At 37.1% G+C, this 23,544-nt stretch overlaps 1 protein-coding gene across 1 annotated transcript in view; it reads left to right on the top strand.

The window, feature by feature from the left end:
* The window catches only part of LOC120862282 (B-cell scaffold protein with ankyrin repeats-like), a 156,866-nt gene that overhangs the window by 96,986 nt on the left and 36,336 nt on the right, over nt 1–23,544 (top strand). The window contains exons 4-5 of the mRNA XM_040238380.1: nt 2,666–2,804; nt 11,134–11,261. Of these exons, the coding sequence (XP_040094314.1) occupies nt 2,666–2,804; nt 11,134–11,261 (267 nt within the window). The remainder of the gene's footprint in view (nt 1–2,665; nt 2,805–11,133; nt 11,262–23,544) is intronic.

Here is a 23,544-nt window from a genome sequence, read left to right as displayed (position 1 = left end):
ATAATTCTGATTGATTTTTAGAGTGTAAATCTTTGTATTCATTACTCTCGTCTTAAAATAGAAATATAATAGCCTTCCATATTGGTTTTTGAGGTTGATGTGTGTGTGTGTGTCTGTTTTGGTTAGGATTAAAAGAAATGGCTTTATATAAAAAGTGATTAGCCAGTATAAAATACATGAATGCGTCCTCAGTCAGTCATGTCTGACTCTTCGTGATTTCATGGACTGTAGCCCACTAGGCTCCTCTGTCCCTGGCATTTGCCAGGCAAGAATACTGGAGTGGGGTGTTGTTTTCTCCTCCAGGGAATCTTCCTGATCCAGGGATTGAACCCATGTCTCTTACATCTCCTGAATTGGCAGGTGGATTTTTTACCACTGTTCCACCTGGAAAACCCAGTATAAAACAGATGCTCAAAAGATGTTTATCCTTTCCTTTTCTCTGATTTAAATCCAATCTTCTTATCCTTAGTTTTCTCTCAGGGTTTTTTTTTTTTTTCAAAAAGATTTTTCAATAACCTCTTATATCTTTGTAGTTGTTGTTCAGTCGCTAAGTCATGTCCAACTCTTTGCAAACCCCTGGACTGCATCACACCAGGCTTCTCTGTCCTTCACTGTCTCATGGAGTTTGTTCAAACTCATATCCATTGAGTCTGTGATGCCATCCAACAATCTCATCCTCTGTCATCCCCTTCTCTTCCTATCCTCAATCTTTCCCTCATCAGGGTCTTTTCCAACGAGTCATCTCTTCCCATCAGGTGGCCAAAGTATTGGCGCTTCAATTTCAGCATCAATCCTTCCAATGAATATTCAGGGTTGGTTTCCTTTAGGATTGACTGGTTTGGTCTTCTTGCTGTCTAAGGGACTCTCAAGAGTTTTATCCAGCACCACAGTTCATAAACATCAATTCTTCAGCACTCAGCTTTCTTTATGGTCCAACTCTCACATCCGTACATGACTATTGGAAAAACCATAGCTTTGACTATATATGGACCTTTGTCAGCAAAGCGATGGCTCTGCTTCTTAATACACTGACTAGGTTTGTCATAGCTTTTCTTCCAAGCAGCAAGCATTTTTTAATTTCATGGCTGCAGTCACTCTCTGCAGTGATTTTGGAGCCCGAGAAAATAATATCTGTCACAGTTTCCATTTCTTCCCCATCTATCTGCCATGAAGTGATGGGACCAGATGCTATGATCTTAGTTTTTTGAATGTTGAATTTTAGCCTGATATTTCACTCTCCTCTTTTATTTTCATCAAGATGCTCTTTAGTTCCTCTTCGCTTTCTGACATTAGGGTGGTAGCATCTGCATATCTGAGATTGTTGATATTTCTCGTGGAAATCTTGATTCCAGTATCTGTATCATCCAGTCCACCATTTCACATGATGTATTCTGCATATAAGTTAAATCAGCAGGGTAATGATATACAGCCTTGACATACTCCTTTTTCAGTTTTGAACCAGTCATTCCATGTCCAGTTATAACTGTTTCTTCTTGACCTGCATATAGGTTTCTCTGGAAGTGGGGAAGGTAGTCTGATATTCCCATCACTAAGAATTTCCTACAGTTTGTTGTGATCCACACAGTCAATGTTTTTAATACAGACAATGAAGCAGAAATATTTTTTCTATAAGTCTATTGCTTTTTCTGTGATCCAACAGATGTTGGCAATTTGAATCTTACATACATAGATTTGGGCTTCCCTAGCTTTTCCACCTTAATAAAATCTTGAAACTTTTAGACTTATAACCTGTAGTCAACCCAACAGCCTTCACTGGTATTCATCATAAAGAGTAACAAAAGAATCTCTTATTGGTAAGATTAACAATACACTTGACCCTTGAACAATAGGGGTTTTGAATTGCATGGATCCACTTATACATGGATTTGTCTCAGGAGTAATTACCCCAGTACAACATGATCTGCAGCTGGTTGAATCAGGATACTGCTATTGCAGAGGGTGTACTATCAATCTTATATGCAGAGGGCCAGTAGGTGCTCCTAACAGTTATGTTGTTCAAGGGTCAACTGTATTAGACATCTAAACCAATTAATCATATTTAAAGTATAAGAGGTCTTAAAGCTAAACATGTTCAATCCTCTTATTTATAGATAAATACACCAAGTCCCAGAAAGGTGAAGGAAAGGGATCTGGGGATGGGGTGGGGGGAGAATTTGTTTAGCAATTGAATTACATTCCCCGCATAGAACCTCTCACACAGGAAGAGGTGAAAGGAAAAGGGAGCAACTATGAACTCAGTCGATTCATTTGCAAAATATGGTGCTGGGGAAAAATAAATATTCAGTAGACATAAGTTGATAAACGTAAAATCTTGTGAGGCTCACCTTTACATATTTCATTTATGAGTATGGCTGAAACTGTGGACACAATGGTCCCTAAGTTGTGTCCTACATTTGCAACTCCATGGACAGTAGCCCATTATGCTCCTCTGTCTGTGGGATTTCCCAGGCAAGAATACTGAGGTGGATTGCCATTTCCTCCTTCAAGGGATCTGTCCCGCCAAGAAATTGAACCCAGGTCTCCTGCCTGGCTGATGAGTTCTTTACACTAATTACATGTTGGACCTTTATCACTAATAAGTGTATTTGGTTGGTTAATGTAAACTTTTCAAATGCCTAATTGAGTTATATTTTTCATCATATAGAATCCTGGTGAAATATTTATTATTTTGAGAGATGAAGTAACCAGTGATGCTGTGGAGGTTGAATTTACATCAAATAGTAAATGCATTAGAACACAGCCAGCCCTCTGGAATAAAAGTGTCTGGAGTATGAAAGCTTTAGGTAAGAAATTGTTTTATGCTTTAATAAATATAAAACATCATTCTGAGTTTCTTTCAATAAATTTCTGGTAAATGGTTTCACTTCTCTACAGAAACTAATATTGTTCTGCAGGTGTTTCCTGTGTTTAGCTTTCACACATCCAAGGCTGTTATTATTAATCTGAGTTTGCAAAAGCATGAATGTGTGAATTATGAGAAATTAGCCTATGTACCATGTGGTGAAATGACAGGCAGTAATATCATGTACTTTTAACTGTGTCAGCAAAGAGTACTTTAAATGTTAGCTATTAAATTAGGGAATTAAAATCACTCGCTTTATTGTAACAGGATGAGCAAACATTTGGATTTTCATTTGTAATTTTTTGTTTGTTTGTTTTTTGTTTCTGCCATGCCCCTCAGTATGTTTTTGCTTGTTTGGAAAGCATAGTTCTTTTTCACTATTTTATCATCTTGGTACCATATCTATATACAATCTCCCCTCTTTTCCTTTTTTAAATTATGAACCTAACCATTTATTATCCAAGTTTGTTTCAACCTGATAAATCGTATCAGATTTAAAATTGCAGGTAAAATATACAGACTTGTCTTGATAATTGTACTAAAATCAAAATCTAATATATTAATTTCTGAATGTTTTGATATAAATGTAGGACTTGCTGTTTTTTTAAATTTATGGTGTCCTTTTACAATCAGAGAATAAAACTTTATAAATGTGAATTTAAGTATTCAATCTTATTATGAATTCGGAAATGTAGTAAAAAATTAAAGAGTATGTCAAACGCATCCAGAGCTTTTTTGTTTTCTTTTTAGAATATAACTCTAGTGAAATCCATTTACAGAGCATTTACAAATCTTTTCTGTTGTGTTGTATAAAGTATGTGTCCCTTCTGTGGATATCCTCACACAGCTTAGATCAGAGTTGGATTATAGAAAGGGAAGACTCTATAAACATCTTAGACACTGCTTCCTGTCATGGACAAGGACATGCAGAAGTGAAGTGAGAAAGAATTCTGTTTCTTTTGCTTTTCTTCCAAAGCCTCTTACTTCCTTATGTCATATTTTTAAAATTATTTAATGAAGAGTAATTTATAATTAGTTTAGAAGTTAAGCTAAATCTAGTTAGACTAAAATCACTACAGAAAAATCAGTATTGCAAATTAAGAAGTACTGAGATAATACTTCCCAAACACCAAATCAAAGTGTCAAATAAAATTATTCACATTAAGATTTTATGTTCTGTTTACCTAGTAGCTAAGAGCAGTGGAAAGAATAAAATGTCAAATTTCAGATGTTTTTCAGAAAAATAGAAAACTGTTATTCCATAATTTCTAAGATATATGAGACTATAATATTATCTATGTGATTGAACAACTAATTTATAGTAAAAATAAATAAACTATTATTTACCAGTTATGCTAATTAAACCTCTCCAACTCTTTTTTTTTCAACCTGTGTATTCTGTAAGTTAATGATAGATTTTCTTACAAAATGTTGCCTGTTATGTAACAATATATAGGATAGTTCCATGAATAAGTATGGGACTATGGATGGGACATGGCTCAGCAGAAATGGCCCCAGAGTCTTACTTTCTCTGCCTCATGGTACTGTTTCTTAAAAATTTTTGAACCCTAGCAAGAACTACATTTTACGTTACGATGCAGGATGTATGCATGAATACATAATGAAAACAAAGGTTTTAAAAGCAATATTTAGACTAATGGTTTCAGCCATGACATGTAAAGAGCCTGAAAGTTGCCACTCCCATTCTTACAACAAGGAAAAACTGAACAAACTGAAAATCAGTGACTTTTCTTGAACTCGTTGGAGAACTGAAGTTGGAGGGCAAACAACCATTACAACATGTGGAGAGAAAGGTAAATCTAGAGTGACATCTAAGATCCACTTATCTGGAGCAGAAGTTTCTGGAGCCATAATCTGGTAAGAACACCTAAATGGTAATTCTCATGAACTGCTGAAGGCTAAGTGTGAACTAGCTTGAAAGTAAGAAACCCCTGGAGGCTGCCATCTTATGTGTGCTGTGTGCTCAGTCGTGTCCGACTCTTTATGACCCCCTGGACCGTAGCCCACCAGGCTCCTCTGTCCATGGGATTTTCAAGGCAAAAATACTGGAGTGGGTTGCCATTCCCATCTCCAGGGGATCTTCCCAACCCAGGGATTAAACCTGAGTCTCCCAAGTCTCCTGATTGATAGGTGAATGGATTCTTTACCACTGAGTTGTCTTATGAGGCACCTATAATTTTGTGGAATTTATCTCCAGGAATCCCATCAGATTCACACAGTGAAGATCTGAGAAAGATCTGGAAGATTCTGCTGGGTCAGAGGAAGCATAATCAAAGGGAAGTACTCTCCATGTGTTCTCCGTAATGAAGGTCTACTTTTCAGGAGGAAATACTTTACCAGAGTCTCATCCTACCTGAGGAAGGGAGCCCCCTCTAGCCTTTCTGTCTCATTTAAGCGGGGAGAAAGAAAGCGATGGCATGGCAGAAATGCTAGTGGAGGTCCCAGCAAAAGACACAGGCCCACTAAAAGACTGAGAATCACAAGATTAAAGTGCTCTCCTCCACCCAACATGACGGTTACCACAGCAGTGTAATGGCAGTGGGTTACATCTTGAAAGTATGCAGATGCAGTGTCTTTCTGAGGAGCAGTACTTAGGGACACACAAGATCAAGAGAGAAGACAAGGATAAGAGAGGAAGTCGATGACTTCGGCACTGACAGCTACGGCAAACAGTAGATACAGTCCAACTCCTAGGTAGATTGCTCTCACTACACCCTTACCTATGTTACTTCTTATACCCCAAATAAATAACCCGGGTGGCTCAGTCAGGAAAACATCTGCCTGCAATGTGGTAGACCCAGATTCAGTCTCTGGGTTGGGAAGATCCCCTGGAGAAGGAAATGGCGACCCACTCCAGTATTCTTGCCTGGGGAATCGCGCAGACAGAGAAGCCTGTTGGGCTACAGTCCATAGGGTCACAAGGAGTTGGACACTACTGAGAGACTTTCACTTTTCACCCCAAACAACATATCTGCTTTTCGACAAAAAATTACAAGATATGCCAGAAAGCAAGGAAAAAACAGTCCAGAGTGATAAAATGCACATCAGACCAGACAAGTGTGACACAGATGTTGGAATTATCAGACAGGAAATTTTATACAACTATGATTAATATGTTACGGGCTTTAATGGAAAAGTAGACAACATGCAAGAACATATGGGCACTGTAAGTAGAGAGAAACATATTTTTTCATTTTTTTTCACTGTTATTCAGAACCTCCTAAATTCACATCATGATGGACTAGAGGGTCACAAACCATAGCTGGAGAAACTTAAGTTTTGCAGCTGCACCAGCCAATATGGTAGCCACTGGCCACATCTGGTTATTTCAACTTTATTGTAATTAAATAAAGTTTAGAATTCAGTTGCACTAAGCACGTGTCAGGTGCTTCATTGGAACATATCCATCATCTCGGGACGTTTGATTGGACAGCACTGACTGTACACTGGAGTTCCCTTTTGACTACAGCAGCTGCAGAGTAAGAGGGAGTACCCAGTGTGCTCTTGGAGGCTACCTATCTGTGCAGAATCTGCAGTGAAGTTAAGGAAGTACTTAACTGTGCCGAAAGAGCCGTTTTTATTCTGTATTGAGCCATTTACTGGGAAACTTAAGACACGTCTCTTGATCTTTCTGTACTGTTTTCTTACTGATAAAACAACTTCTGTACATGTATTTTAAGTACTCATGTACAGGATGTTTGGAGATAAGGGAGATAATATATGAGACACCACTGAGACATCCAGCTGAGGAACAAAGTATCAGTCTTTCCCTCTAGCAAATCTCATAAACTTGAGAGGCTTTAAAACTTCCTTCTCTTCCTTTTGGGAGAGAATTGAAATGTCTTTCTCTATAAATACTGTACTCCTCATATTGCCCACTCCCTCCTCCTGTGTTCACATCCCTTGATATAAAATTTGTCCCCTTTCACTCTTGGGCAACCATGCTCAGGAGCACTCCCGGTTCTGAATATCTCACGTATAATTCCTGTACCTAGTGATGAACTCCAGGGCAGGAAATGATCTCAATTAGTATCTCATACCATCTAATACTAGTCTAAACATATTTAAGGTTTTAAATTTTTCTTGTTCTGCTTCTTTGAATACCAAATTAAAATGGAGGCGCTAACCCTGAAGTGGAAACATACCAGGGACGCTTCTCTACTCTCAGGGTTCTTTTGAAGAATACTGATGTTTCAAATTCAGGAGATGGCCTCTTTCTGTTGGTCTCTTTCCACTCTAAAAAAAGTGCTCATGTGACTTCATTTTCTAAAAAGCACACCTTCCTAATGATGTCTGCAGATTCATCTCTGACAGGTACTATTTTGTGTTACAGGAATTCGAAGCTTCTATAGTCCCCTTTTGCCAAAACTTATAAAAATACATGTGAAGGCTTTAAATGAGAAGTATTAAATAATTTAACTCAGAAAGAAGAAAGTATTCCTCTGGTACCTGCATCTCAGGCAGAAAATTATTTTAAACAGCAGGGGGACAATCAATTAAAAGTTGAAAGGAATGTAAAATGTATCCACAAAGAGATAGAATTTCTTGATTAATTAAGAATCTATGTTCTGGATACTGTAAATTATAATTTCATATTTCATTTAAAAAACAAGGAAATACTTCAGGATGTGCTAAGTATGCTGAACATACTTAGAAAAATAACTGTTAAGAAATTATTCTAAATATCATACTTCAGGAAGGTGGTTTTAACATGTATTAAATTGTTAGTAATTTTTAAATGTGACTAAGATTTTGAAGCCACCAATATTTATTTAATAATAATTTCCAATCAAAAGTGTTATGTTTATTTCTGTTCCTATAGAAGCTTTATGTGGATTGATTCAAAGTTTCCTATGTTGTAAAGTGCTGGATTTGGTTAATAAAGGAACACAACTTCTCTGACAAAGAAAAACAGAAAGCAAAAAGCTATTAAGTTAATGGATTTGTGAAATATACATATTTTATGGAAATAGTGAATATAGTTCTGATATTCAGAAATACCTTTGGATTATATTTCCCATAAATTAGTTTGTTCCTCCCCTGGAAAAGTGTGTGTGTGTGTGTGTGTTGGTCACTTAGTAGCATCTGACTTCTTGTGACTCCATGGACAATAGCCCGCCAGGCTCCTCCATCCATGGAATTCTCCAGGCCAGAACACTGGAGTGGGTAGCCTTTCCCTTCTCCAAGGGATCTTCCTGACCCAGGGATCAAACCTGGGTCTCCTGCATTGCAGGCAGAATCTTTACCATCTGAGCCACTAGGGAAGCCCCCACCTGGAAGGATAGACCACTTAAACAGTGGAGACAGAGAGGGTTGTCAGAGATTCTTGAATGGCCTAGAACTTGATATTTAAAATTTAAATACAGTTCATTTTTAACCATTGCTCCTCTATAAGTAATTTTATTATGTATCTATGTCTGATGGAGGTAGGGAGTTCCATCTTTTCCTTCCGTGTCCTTTTTCATCTTCATAACTGACTCTCATATGCTTCCTTAGTTTGGTGATCTTGACCTGCATTTGGTGTGATTCTGGTGTTAAATGTCACTTGCCTACTTTGTCTAGACAGTAAACAACAGAACTCACTTTCCCTCTCTTCTGTTGAGTCTTTAAATTAATTGGTTTTTATTTTTACTGAATAGCTATACAATGTAGACGTCACAGTGACGACAGAGTAGTGGTCAGGAAAAAGCCAATTCAATTAATATGTTACTAAGGAGGGTCTTTCTACCAGAGGAAGCCGTAAAAGTTCGTCCTGATTTACCAGTGCAAATAGTAATTAGGTCTTGGTTGAATAAATGACATTCAATAGATATGAAAGTGTATACAGCAAAAGCAGTACTTCAAATGGCATCTCTTTGGAGGATTTCTCTAAAATCAACATTATTATCAATTGATATAGTGGTAAAATTTTGAGTCAACTAATGACTCAAGACATCAGGAATATATCAGTTTACTCTGATGTTAAATTCTAAAGAAATTTGAGTATTTTAAATATCCTATACTAAGCAATATTCTTACCACGTATCTTTCATGATTTATCATCTGACTTTTCAGAAGGTTAACATCCCATTGTAAAACTCCTGATTTGTTTTCTCATAAACAAAACCAATATTTGCTTTCAAAATCATCTTTGTGAAATCTACTGAAATTGATTTCATTTCACTCCAGTAACTCCAGAACCCCTTAACTATATACACACACAGCTATAGCTGATGAGAGGTATACTTTACTGCTCCAAGTTTTTTGAGATTTCTGTTACATTCTCTATTGGATGAATACTTACTTTTGGAAGGGAGAACTTTTCTACATTTTCTTTTTTTATAATGTAAGTTAAGTGTCTGGTCAAGCAATATGAGAAGAGGAACTTCAGCTTCTTGATCTAGTTAAATCTAAGATTGTTATTTTGGTTTCAAATTTCCCTAAGCAATATTGTGAGAGGTCCTGTAACGTCTTCAGGAGATAAAGTAAAACTACTGCTTAAACTTCCGATGAATCATCGAAAAAGCAAGAGAGTTCCAGAAAAACATCTGTTTCTACTTTATAGACTACACCAAAGCCTTTGCCTGTGTGGATCACAATAAACTGTGGAAAATTCTGAAAGAGATGGGAATACAGACACCTGACCTGCCTCTTGAGAAACCTGTATGCAGGTCAGGAAGCAACAGTTAGAACTGGACATGGAACAACTGGACACAGTTCCAAATAGGAAAAGGAGTATGTCAAGGCTGCATATTGTCACCCTGCTTATTTAACTTCTATGCAGAGTACATCATGAGAAACGCTGGGCTGCAAGAAGCACAAGCTGGAATCAAGATTGCCAGGAGAAATATCAGTCACCTCAGATATGCAGATGACACCACCCTTATGGCAGAAAGTGAAGAGGAACTAAAAAGCCTCTTCATGTAAGGGAAAGAGGAGAGTGAAAAGCTCAACATTCAGAAAACAAAGATCATGGCATGCGGTCCCATCACTTCATGGGAAATAGATGGGGAAACAGTGGAAATAGTGTCAGACTTTATTTTGGGGGGCTCCAAAATCACTGCAGATGGTGACTGCAGCCATGAAATTAAAAGACGCTTACTCCTTGGAAGGAAAGTTATGACCAACCTCAGTTCAGTTCACTTCAGTCACAGATTTGTGCGACTCTTTGTGACCCCATGAATTGCAGCACGCCAGGCCTCCCTATCCATCACCAACTCCCGGAGTTCACTCAGACTCACATCCATCGAGTCAGTGATGCCATCCAGCCATCTCATCCTCCGTCGTCCCCTTCTCCTCCTGCCCCCAATCCCTCCCAACTTCAGTCTTTTCCAGTGAGTCAACTCTTCGCATGAGGTGGCCAAAGTACTGGAGTTTCAGCTTTAGCATCATTCCTTCCAAAGAACACCCAGGGCTGATCTCCTTTAGAATGGACTGGTTGGATGTCCTTGCAGTCCAAGGGACTCTAAAGTGTCTTCTCCAACACCACAGTTCAAAAGCATCAATTCTTCGGCGCTCAGCTTTCTTCACAGTCCAACTCTCACATCCATACATGACCACTGGAAAAACCATAGCCTTGACTAGACAGACCTTTGTTGGCAAAGTAATGTCTCTGCTTTTCAATATGCTATCTCGGTAACTATATATTTGTTGATGTGTTACAGCAGAATTTACAATGCAGTGTATCAGTCAGTCACTTTGAACAGCTTGTTCACAAAAAGGCTGAATGGTTGGTATAAATGGCACTTAAGTAAGAGGGTACTAAACCTTCCCTTCCTGAGGGTTTTTCATTTTAATCAGTTGAATAAAAGTTTTTGTAATTTCAACAAACTCTACTCTTTCTTTTACCAAACAATTTTAAGAAACTTTCCAAAAATTAATGGGAACTTTCTTTCTCAGATTAGTAACAAATACCTAACTTTTAATGAATAATGTTACTGTTCTAAATTCTGAAATATTACATAGAAATGATTATAGATTACTCAAAAATAATGGAGTTTAGAGGGTAAGGAGAAAAGATTTATTGCTTTGTTTTTATTATAATTTTAATGTATGTTTTTATCTGTTAAGTTTTTTTAAACAATTAAGTGCCAAAGTATACATTTTGTTTTGTGATTTCAAACTGCTAAGGATAAAAAAGAAAACAATTTCATGTTAAAAGTTAGTAAAATTGTTATGAATTCTTAAAACCTCACTTTGTATTCTCTAAGAGATGTAATAATATGGTACATGCATTTATATACTCAGCTCGTCTTATTTGTGTTTTACAGATTTTCCTGCTGGCTCTGTCAATGTTGATGTCTACTGTGATGGAATCATTAAGGCCACAGCAGAGATTAAATACTATACAACCCAGAAGTCTATGGGAGCTGCAGGTCCACACGATGATGTGTACCAGGTAAGCTGATCTTTCCATGAAGTCTGTAATAAGCCAAAGAGCTAACGTAGAATAAATGAATGCATACTTTACTATAAAGTCTGAATGCTGGTTGAATAAGATGAATTACTGATCAATAGGAAAGGAAGAAATTGACCTCTGTGGTGCAGAAATGTAGATAAATTAGTATAAGTCAAGTCATTTCAGATGATGTCACAACAGGTTATCCATTACAAAGTATTAGGGCTCCTCTGATGGGCTCATTTTAAAGCTGTTACAGACCAGATAAAGACAAAAGGATTAAAGAGAACTCTTAAACAATGAACTTTCTCTTTAGCTAGATGTGGGTAATACAAAATAAAGTTTTGAAGTTAAGAATTCAGACAAGTCAAGAATACCACCAAAACGGAAGTGTGTGGTGTTAACCTGTAAATTGTTATTTTCATGAGGACATTTCCAAGCTCGGTGTATTTTTTTTCTTAGTTTCATTTATCACTCTCTTCTGACAGTGAAAGTTATTTCTTTAAATTAATAACATTTATTTGAAATTCCAGAAAAGCTGAACTTTTCTGGAAACTCTACGAAGAGGAGTTTTCAGGTTTATTTCACTGGTGTGACATAGTGGTACTTGGCAGTGATGACTTGCTGTGGAGTTTACAGTCCTGTCCAGGGCTCTTAGTTTGGACATTTTCCAGTGAATGGTAGATACTGTGAGTGCCCTGCCCTGATGGACTGAGAAGGTAAAATGTGCATTTTGATTCATTGTAAGCTGTTCGGTTGATTTCTGCATTTTTTTGTTGTTGTCGTTGTTACATGATCCACTTTTAATAGAAAGCTTGCTTAGTGTGGAACTTCTTTATATGCTTATTACATCAAATCTTCACTGAAAAAACTGTCATTTCATTCAACAGCTATCTGATGATTAGAATTACAACCTTGCTTAATTACCTTGGTTTTTCTGGGTGAAGGAGGAGGTAGACCAGAGGAAAGGTGAAGAAAGAGGTAGTTGAACTGCGCATGTCATCTTTAGATTTACCACAAAACACTCCCTTAGGTTTGTAACAAAACCATCAGTGATAATGATGTTGACAGGTTGTCAGGAAGCCTTACTGTTTAAACTAGTTTGAATTGGTGGCTTTGTTATTTGTTTTATGTGACACATTTTTTTTCTATTAGTATTCTCCTTTAATGAATGATATATTTTAGAACAATGGAAAAGGTTAAAATATCCTAGAGAATAGAGAGTAAAATACCATTTGTCAAACTGAGGAGCCTGAGGACATTTGACAAAATGTCTATATTGTAATTGCAAAGCAAAAATAAAAGTAACAGCTTGAAATACAGATTTTTTTCATTTTCCTGTGATGTCTACCTTATTCTACTTTAAAAACTTTATTCATTGCAAAATGACTAATGAAGCGTTATATTGCATTATAAGGTATTCAGTCAGCATAGAAGTAAAGTAGTCCCCAAAACATATTTTTCTGTTGATTTTGCCTTTGGGGAGCAAAAAAAATATTTAGCGTATAATGAAAATAGGATGTAATTTATGACTCAAACAGTTTTTCAGAATGTTTCAAATATCCAAGTGAAGATTTCTTCTGTAGCTTTGAATGAACACAAACTTTTTTTGAGTAGTTTTTTGATAACTAGAAAAATAATCTGTTTCGTTTCTACCATCAGTGTCAGAAATGAGAGGTGAGGAAGGGTTCTCTCCACTGAGCCCTGGTGCCTAGTGAAAGGGGAATTGCAGGCAGTCACAGCTTGATTCAGGTTTTTACTCTTGGGAGACACTTTAAACCTGAGGTCTGAGTCCTGAGAGGTAGAATGATTCTAAGTTGGTGACAGTAGGCTACAGCTTGGCAAGAAACATTAAGAGATTTGGATTAATATATACGACTGAAGATATTTTAGAGTTTGCGCTGTTGTCATAAGAGGATCTATACATGTTGCGGATTTAAATGAAACAAATTCTGAGACTGAGATTTCAGACCAGACCAAGCGACACCATCACAATCCTGACGGAAGGGAAGGCTGTGTGTCACTCAGTTTCCTTTACATCTTGGACTGATGGGTTTCAGAGATGAATCCATTGGCATCTGGACTGTGTGAGGTGTCCCTACCATGCATTTGCTGAGATGGTAAAAATCAGACTCCACCCTTGATTAAAAAGAAGGAACTGCAGGGACACAGAGGAATCTTGGTGTGCTTTAGGGTTACTTGGCCTCAGAGGACGTGTCCCAACCCACACTGTGTTTCTCCTTATGGGCTTTTGTTTGCTCCTTTTGACATTTCGCTTTGCTCTCATGTAGATTATATTCTGAAAGTTGTAAAAAATTATGCTTTTCCTCTCCAGCATACAACACTACTATTTCTTTCCTGTGCTTCTCACCTACTTAAACTGGGAAATTTGTGTATGTCGCAGACAGTCCACTGACCATCTCTACTCAAAGGACAACATACACTGGAAGTTTATTCACCATAGTTATTGTATATCTGTGAGGACATATACCAGCAGATTTAAGGGTTGTGTGTGTTTTTTTAATATGCTACCCACTTAGCTGAAATGGTATACTAAAAGAGCTATCCTGAGTTTTCTTGTAAATGTTAATAGCAGATGTGATTTAAGTAATCCTTAAAATTAGTAATTAGATACTTCCTATAATCATTTCAAAGCTCTTGGGCATTTAATAACCTGAACATTCTGGAAATTTGAGGAAAGGAACAGTAATGAGAAATCTATGGATTTTAGTTTTCAGTAATCCTCAAATTTGTGGTAAGAGACTTTCTATTATCATTTAAAAACTGTAGGGCATATAGCAAAATGATCATTCTGTGAATTTGAGGAAAGAAATGAGAAATTTTATTTTCTTAGTTTATTTTGAAGATGTCTATTAGGCTTCAGAAGACTTTAGCTAAACCAGCTTAGTACCTAACTGCTTCCTAAATCATTTTGTATTTTTTTGCATAAACACTAAACCCCAGCATATAGCCTCATAAAGGGGCAATTTCCAGACCATCACCTAGAACAGTGAATTCAGATGAAAAAATCCAAAGCCCTATTTGGGAAGATAATTAGAATTCAAGTATTAGTGTTAGAAAAACTAGTAACTCCTATTTAACTGAGATAATTAAAGCCTTTGAGACTCCCATCTGATTTACAAAATTATCTAGGGGCAACAATAAATTTAACTTTATATAGGAACAACTAGATATATAAAAACAAACTAGGTCAGGATGCTAAACTATAATAGCAATTATTGATCAAAGCGTTAGGTTCATGTTTATCAAGAGAGTTTTTGGAATAGTACCAAATAATTTTTATTAGTTATAGTTCTTATTGATTAAAAGGTATATTGCATTGAATATGTTTATCATCTTGCATGTTTTACTTTATACCTATTGAAATCTTATTTTCACCTTTGTGTTAGGTGCACTTCATTGCCACTTTTTATTAAACTATATGTATTATCCAATCTTTGCATGAAATGTTCCCTTGGTATCTCTGATTTTCTTGAAGAGATCTCTAGTCTTTCCCTTTCTGTTGTTTTCCTCTATTTCTTTGCATTGATCGCTGAAGAAGGCTTTCTTATCTCTTCTTGCTCTTCTTTGCAACTCTGCATTCAGATGCTTATATCTTTCCTTTTCTCCTTGGCTTTTCGCCTCTCTTCTTTTCACAGCTATTTGTAAGGCCTCCCCAGACAGCCATTTTGCTTTTTTGCATTTCTTTTCCATGGGGATGGTCTTGACCCTTGTCTCCTGTACAGTGTCACGAACCTCATTCCATAGTTCATCAGGCACTCTATCTATCAGATCTAGGCCCTTAAATCTATTTCTCACTTCCACTGTATAATCATAAGGGATTTGATTTAGGTCATACCTGAATGGTCTAGTGGTTTTCCCTAGTTTCTTCAATTTAAGTCTGAATTTGGTAATAAGGAGTTCATGATCTGAGCCACAGTCAGCTCCTGGTCTTGTTTTTGTTGACTGTATAGAGCTTCTCCATCTTTGGCTGCAAAGAATATAATCAATCTGATTTCAGTGTTGACCATCTGGTAATGTCCATGTGTAGAGTCTTCTCTTGTGTTGTTGGAAGAGGGTGTTTGCTATGACCAGTGCATTTTCTTGGCAAAACTCTGTTAGTCTTTGCCCCACTTCATTCTGTATTCCAAGGCCAAATTTGCCTGTTACTCCAGGTGTTTCTTGACTTCCTACTTTTGCATTCCAGTCCCTTATAATGAAAAGGACATCTTTTTTGGGTGTTAGTTCTAAAAGGTCTTGTAGGTCTTCATAAAACCATTCAACTTCAGCTTCTTCAGCGTTACTGGTTGGGGCATAGACTTGGATAACTGTGATATTGAATGGTTTGCCTTGGAGACGAACAGAGATTATTCTGTCATTTTTGAGATTACATCCAAGTACTGCATTTCGGACTCTTTTGTTGACCATGATGGCTACTCCATTTCTTCTGAGGGATGGTGATGGACAGGGAGGCCTGGCATGCTGCGATTCATGGGGTCTCAAAGAGTCAGACACGACTGAGCGACTGAACTGAACTGAACTGATTATCCAGTCTTTGGTTTACTGCCTACAAATATTTAATACACTGTGAAGCCAGATAGGGTTGAAGTGGAGGACATGGATTAAGAGAACTCACATCATAAGGAATTTCCCAGTTTTTGTTTTTTCATTAGTTCCTTTACAGGTTGGTTTCTTCATTAAGTTAAAGCTTAACATTAGTGGTTATCTCCCTGAAAGAGGTCTTCAGAAGATTCTTCCTACTGAAAGAAACTGGGAACTTCCAGGCCTCTTAACTTTTCTTTTTTTAAAAAAAAAAAGTCCTTGCCTCTCTCAAAAGGTTGATAAACACACAAGCCTTCAGGGTCCTGCATCTTTTCCAACACTGACTCCTCCACAGCATGCCTCCTTGTCTCCTTAATTCCCTCCATTATTCCTGTGTTCTAGCCACCCAGGACGGGGCCCTCTTTAAACACACAGTAAGCCATTTACCCTCCACTGCCTCATCTTTAAGGCGTGGCGTTGTGCTTTTCATCTTTGCATGCTCAGTTTCTTCACGTAGTTATAGCTCCTGATGCATGTAACACAACTGATACTTAGGGTTTAAAAAAATGAGAAAAGAGTGATACGTTTTTTTCCTAGTGCAATTTAAAAAAATAAGTGAAAACCTATCATATAAGTATACAAATAAGAGAGAAATGAAATCTTCCCTTTTAAAAATTATACTGCTATTTATTCATAAAATTGAATAAATGAATCTGATGCTTATGAAAGTAAGGAACTCTCAGAGGTTCACAATACTAGGCAAATTTGTACTACAAACTTTCCTTCACATCCTACCTCAGTCATGAACTCCGTGTACATATACTTCATCGTTGTTGTTCAGTCCCTAAGTTGTGTCCGACACTTTGCAACCCCGTGAGCTGCAGTACATCAAGCTTCCCAAATATACTTCATTACTGACTTTTAATGGCTGTAAAATTTTTGATTCCGATCTTGCCTTTCTTATGAACGTTAAGGAGAGGTTTATTACTCAAAAATGCCTAAGGTCTTACCTCTCTCAAAAGGCTGCTTATTATCTTTCCTTTTTCCTACTGGACTGTGGCAGTGTGGTATAAGAGAAATAGTTCTAGATAGGGCAGGAGCAGGAGTTAGATTCTTTTATTAAGTAATCACTTCATGAGCGCTCATTTTCCCTAGTGCTAAAGGAATTCCCTCCTGTGAACAGTGAAGAAATTTAAGTATATGATCTCCAAGGTCATTTCCAGCTCAAATATTCCATAATTGTAAATCAAGGGAAAAAATGCTTATTTAGATTGAGAGCTATGACCGTTCTCCATTAAAGAGGATTGATTTGCAAATATATGGGCTTTCCATATAGCCACTGATTCTTAATTCTACCCCCAGAGAAGAAGGAAGTGATTTGAGTTTCATGTACCTTTGATCAGTTTTATTACTTGTTTTGTATTTCTGATCAGAAATTTGGACTGTAGCCCACCAAGCTCCATGTGTTTCTCCAGGCAAAAATACTGGAGTGGGTTGCCATCTCCTTCTCCAGGGGTTCTTCCCAAGCCAGGGATAGAACCTGTGCCTCCTGTGTCTCCTGCGTTGCAGGCTTTTGAAAGATTCTTTCCCCACTGAGCTATCAGGAAGAAAACCATCAGAGATTTTTAATCAGACAAAGAATAGTCAAAATGCAATTTGAAGATGTATTTCTGGATTCATGTTTCTTATTGTTTGTTCTCCTAATTGGAGTGGACCAATAAGAGTAAAACAAATTTTTGAAGTTTATATGTGACATTTCCTAACGGTTAATGATGCCTGATTAGGATAGCTCAGACTCAGTGATTATACTCACCTCAGTTACAAATCATTGACTCAAACAAGAACACACAGCTAGTACACTCATCCATTTATTTAGAGAAAAACAAGTAAATCAGTTAGCTTTAATGGTAGATACAGCCACTGTTATAAGAAAAAACTATTTCTGAGCACAGAAATAGCCAGTGACATAACTATAATGTTGTTTCTCTACAATTCTTGATCTTATATGACACTTTAGTCCATTTTAATAGTTATTGGTCCTATATGTTTTAGTTTATGTTTAGCTACTATTTAGAATATATTTTATGACTTCTTAATTTATAGTTTCTGCTTACTTGATGAAAATAAATACTTCTTCAGTGCTTTATTTCTCCCAAACTAAAATGTCTCTCTTGCACCTTACATCCGCTTTCTTCTTGTCAAGCTGGGGCTGGCTTTGACTGCCTTCTGCAGAGGATGTCTATGTGCTGGTGTAAATGCTGTCTATAGCAACCCCATCCAAGTACAGCCTTCTGCTTTTACTGTCTAGTTCTTTAGAGCATTCAGATCTTCAATCATAACGAGCATTTTTAAACAACCCTAAAAAACAAAGCACAAGTCAAACACTGTTAACAAGGTTCCTTCATAGCTTTATTCATATAAATAAAAGGTAGGAACAAACCCCAAATATTCCATACTTCTTTGGAAATTAGAAGACTAAAAAACCTTGTGGCCAAAATGTGTTTGTTTGCATTTACTAAAAGTCATTGTACATTCTTGTGGTTCTCTTTATTAAATAGTATTAACAATAAGATAAAGAAATAAAGTGGAATATAATTTGGGAAGTTTAAATTGTGTTTAGCATTCATGAAATATGCTTCTACGTTAAACTGTATCAGGACATAGGAAATTAAGTAAAATAAGTCTGATAAGGAAAATTAAACTTCTAAGAACTTATTATTTTTTAGAGATCAGCCATTTAGTTTCATCAACCTTATTAAGTATCAACACACAAACAAATATAAATCAGTTATGCACAAGTCCCTCCCAATAAATCTGATGAACATTTAAAAGATGTAACTTGACTTTTCAGCAGCAATTAACACCATTGAACAAACTTACTGTCTTGATTTAATTTTTCTCCTTAACTTCCAGGAAGACATGTGTTTCTGGTTTTCTTCTTACATCCTTTGCCTTTCATTCTCAGTATCCTTTGCAATCTCTTCATTGTAGATCTATAAAATAAAATTTTAAATCCATCCAGTTTTGATTCTTAGTCACCCTTATTTTTTGATGAATATTTCCTCTGCAATTTATCTCATTGGCTTATGAGATATACACCAACTGTGGATTTTCTTTAAGCCTATCTCTCACTGTTCTCTAACTCATGAAATGCATCATAGTCAATCTATTCTAAACACCAGAAACACAGGAGTCTCCTCATACCTTGCACTCCCTCACCCTAAAAATTCAATCCATTATTAAACCATATCAGTTTTACTTACTAAATATTGCTCACTTCTCTACACATCTCTTTAGTTTTCACACTTTAGTGGACCTTTTCCTCTTGCCTACATTGCTAGACCAATCTCCTAACTGGTTCCCAACTGTAGGTTTTGCACATACCCTACTTATCTGAAGTCCCTGGTCTGTGAGGGTATTTTAAGAATAATGATGTCAGCATACAATTCTCTTGTTCAAATACTTCAATAGATTCCAGTTGTTAAATGGATTAAAAAAATCTTTAGCATGAAAAATATGGCCTTGATGTCATTGCCCCTCTCACCTTCCAACTTAATCTTTTTAATAAAATAATTTATTTTTAGTTGGAGGATAATTGCTTTACAATATCTTGTTGGTTTCTGCCATTTATAAACATTAACCAGCCATAGGTATATGTCTGTCCCCTCCCCCGGGAGTCCCCTCCCCCTCTAAGTTGTCACAGAGCACCAGCTTTGAGCTCCCTGCGTCTTATAGTACATTTCTACAAGCTGTCTGGTTTCACATATGGAGATATATACGCTGCAGTTCCACTGTCTCAATTTCTCCCACCTCTCCTTCCCTCTCTGTGTCCGCAAGTCTGTTGTCTATGTCTGCGTCTCCACTGATGCGTGCAGATAGGGTTATCAGTACCATCTTTCTAAATTCCCTATATATGTGTTAATATGAGATATTTGTCTTTCTCTTTCTGACTCACTTCACTCTGTATGATAGGCTCTAGGTTCATCCATCTCATTAGAACTGAATCAAATGTGTTTCTTTTTATGGCTGAATAATATTCCATTAAGTACCTGTACCACAACTTTTTTATCCATTCCTCTGTCAATGAATATCTAGGTTGCTTCATGTCCTGGCTATTGTAAATAAGTGCTACAATGAACATTGGAGTATATGTGTCTTCCTCAATTAGGTATATGCCCAGTGGTGAGGTGGCTGGGTCATATATCGTTTTATTCCTAGTTTTTAAAGTAATCTCCACATTGTCTTCCATAGTGGCTGTATAAATTACATTCCCCCCAACAGTGCAGGAGGATTTCCTTTTCTCCACACCCTCTCCAGCATGTATTGTTGTAGATTTTTTGACGATGGATATTCTGACTGGTGTGAGGTGATACCTCATTGTAGTTTTGGTTTACACTTCTCTAATAATAAGTGATGTTGAGCATCTTTTCACATGTTTGTTAGTCATCTGTATATCTTCTTTGGAGAAATGTCTGTTTAGGTCTTCTGCCCACTTTTTGATTGGGTTGTTTTTCTGCTATTGAGCTGAATGAGCTGCTTGTGGATTTTGGAAATTAATCCTTTGTCAGTTGTTTCATTTGCTATAATTTTCTCCCATTCTGAGGATTATCTTTTCATCTTCTTTGTAGTTTCCTTCACTGTGCAAAAGTTTTTAAGTTTAAATAGGTCCCATCTTAATCTTCTGCTTCTGCTTTCCAGGACCTCTGATCTGCTTTACTTTTAGTTAATTTCCTACCTCAGGGCCTTTATATGTGCTCCTCTGTAACTGAAACCCTCTCTCTATCGCCCTTTCCAATAAGTATCTTCATCTACTTAATTTTAACTCCAATTTTTTATCCAGCACCTCTTCCTCAGTGGAGCCTTCCTTGATCCATACATCTCCCTATGTATCTTTTTGTAATACTATAATCTGACATTTCTGGGTGTGATATTTTTCAAATTATCTTTCATTATCTGTCTCTCATTAAACTCCAAAGTCAATAAAGGTGGGGATGCTATCTATTTAGTTCCCTGTTTCATATCCAAAATCAAGTACACTGCCAGATACATGGCTGCTCAATGTGTATTTTGTTGGATGAAAGAATATACATTAAATTTCCCACCCAACCTCATGTGATCCATCAATCAGAGGTCCTGGCTTCCTGATAGCACAGACACAGGCCATTTTGAGAAGGTTATTGGGCTATTGGCTAAAGCAGTGCTGCTTTTGGCTGAAGTTAAAAGAGCAGGGCAAAAAAAAAAGGACAACAAAGGAAAAAATCAAATGAATATAAAATGATGAGACTAATTCTATTGTTTGTTTTGGAAGCTAGCATCTAAAACAATTCAAGAGAATAATTCCCAAAATTTTTCAAGAAATCATGGCCTCATTTAGATAAGGATTTTTTGAAAGACATTTCTTTAAATGGTCTAATGCAATATTTGTTCCAAAGCTCCCCTCAGAATGGGAGAAAATAACTGCAAACAAAACAACTGACACAGAATTAATCTCCAGAATATATAAGCATTTGATACAGCTCAGTATCAGGAAAACAAGCAGCCCAATCAAAAAGTGGGCAGAAGACCTAAACAGATATTTCTCCTAAGATATACAAATGACCAATAAACACATGAAAAGATGCTCAACATCACTCATTATTAGAGAAATGCAAATCAAAACTACAATAAGGTATCACCTCACACCAATCAGAATGGCCATCATCAAAAAATCTACAAATAAATGCTGGAGAAAGTGTAGAGAACAGGGAACACTCCTACACTGTTAGTGGGTATATAAACTGAAATAACCATTATGGAGAATAGTATGGAGATTTCTTTAAAAAACTAGGATTAACTGTACCATATGACCCAGCAACCCCACTACTGGGCATATATCCTGAGAAAACCACAATTCTAAAAGACACGTGTACCCCAGTGTTCATTCCAGCATTATTTACAATAGCCAGGGCACGGAAGCAACCTAGATGTTCACTGACAGATGATAAAGAAGATGTGGTACATATATAAAATGGTATATTACTCAGCCATAAAAAAGAATGAATTTGAGTCAGTTCTAGCAAGGTAGATAAACATAGGTCCTGCTATACAGAGTGAAGTAAGTCAGAAACAGAAAAACAATTATAGTATATTAACACATATATATGAAATATAGAAAAATGATACTGATAAACCTATTTGCAAGGAAGGAATGGAGATGCAGACGTAAAGAATGGACTAGTGGACACAGGGGGCAGGGAGGGAGTGGGACGAATGGAGAAAGCAGCATCAATATATTCACACTATTGTGTGTAAAATGGATTGTTAGAGGGAAGTTGCCGTATAACACAGGGAGCTGTCTGGTGCTCTGTGATGACCTAGAGGGGTGGATGTGGGGAAGGGGGGGATGCTCATGTGGGATACACATGTAATTATGACAGAAACCAACAAAACATTGTAAAAGACGTCAGGAGGGAGGGGACCTATGTATACCTATGGCTGATTCATATTGATGTTTGACAGAAAACAACAAAATTCTGTAAAGCAATTATTCAATTAAAAGCTAAATAAATGTTTAAAAACACCCTTATTTTGTTTCATATGCATATTTCATGCACATACCTGCATGCTAAGTCGTTTCAGTTGTGTCTGAATCTTTGCAACACTGTGGACTGTATCCCACCAGGCTCCTTTGTCAATAGGATTCTCCAGACAAGAGTACTGGAATGGGTTGCCATGCCCTCCTCCAAGGAATCTTCCCAACCCAGGGATGAAATCCATATCTCTTACATCTCTTGCACTGGCAGGCGGGCTCTTTGCCACTAACACCACCTGGGAAGCCCATATTTAACAGTAGTAAGGTCTGACTAAGGTCCGTCTAGTCAAGGCTATGGTTTTTCCAGTGGTCATGTATGGATGTGAGAGTTGGACTGTGAAGAAGGCTGAGCGCCAAAGAATTGATGCTTTTGAACTGTGGTGTTGGAGAAGACTCTTGAGAGTCCCTTGGACTGCAAGGAGATCCAACCAGTCCATTCTGAAGGTGATCAACCCTGGGATTTCTTTGGAAGGAATGATGCTAAAGCTGAAACTCCAGTACTTTGGCCACCTCATGCGAAGAGTTGACTCATTGGAAAAGACTCTGATGCTGGGAGGGATTGGGGGCAGGAGGAGAAGGGGACGACAGAGGATGAGATGGCTGGATGACATCACTGACTCGATGGACGTGAGTCTGAGTGAACTCTGGGAGTTGGTGATGGACAGGGAGGCTTGGCGTGCTGCGATTCATGGGGTCACAAAGAGTCGGACACGACTGAGAGACTGAACTGAACTGAAGGTGTTACAGAATGATTGCTAAAGGGATGTAAGGGTGAGAAAAGACATGGTTCTTATGGTTATTCTAACAAATGCCTGCCATAGAAAACTTCGTTATTTCATTTCTTTTTTGTTTCATCATTAATGTCCTTAAATATCTTCATTCAAAAGTCTGTTCAAATTTGATCAAAGTTTTGGGACTTTTTTGACCTTATGTGAGGGAGGGGTCAAGTCAAAAAATTCAGCACAAATTCAATCAATGGTCTAGAAGAGTGTTGTTCTTTTGACTTTTATCAGATTGCCTTCACGTAATTATGATGTTTATACATTTCTCATGACTGATGGAGATGACAGAAACTGCTAATTGTTTACTAATATTTCTTTTTCCTTTCTTGTATGGTAATATAACTGGCACATGACCACCCAGATAATTATTACACTTGCTGACGCCCTT

This window comes from Oryx dammah, unplaced genomic scaffold (assembly GCF_014754425.2).
Source record: "Oryx dammah isolate SB20612 unplaced genomic scaffold, SCBI_Odam_1.1 HiC_scaffold_3, whole genome shotgun sequence".
Lineage (NCBI taxonomy): Eukaryota > Metazoa > Chordata > Mammalia > Artiodactyla > Bovidae > Oryx > Oryx dammah.
The sequence above is the reverse complement of the archived record's forward strand: the minus strand, read 5'-3'. Positions and strand labels throughout refer to the sequence as shown.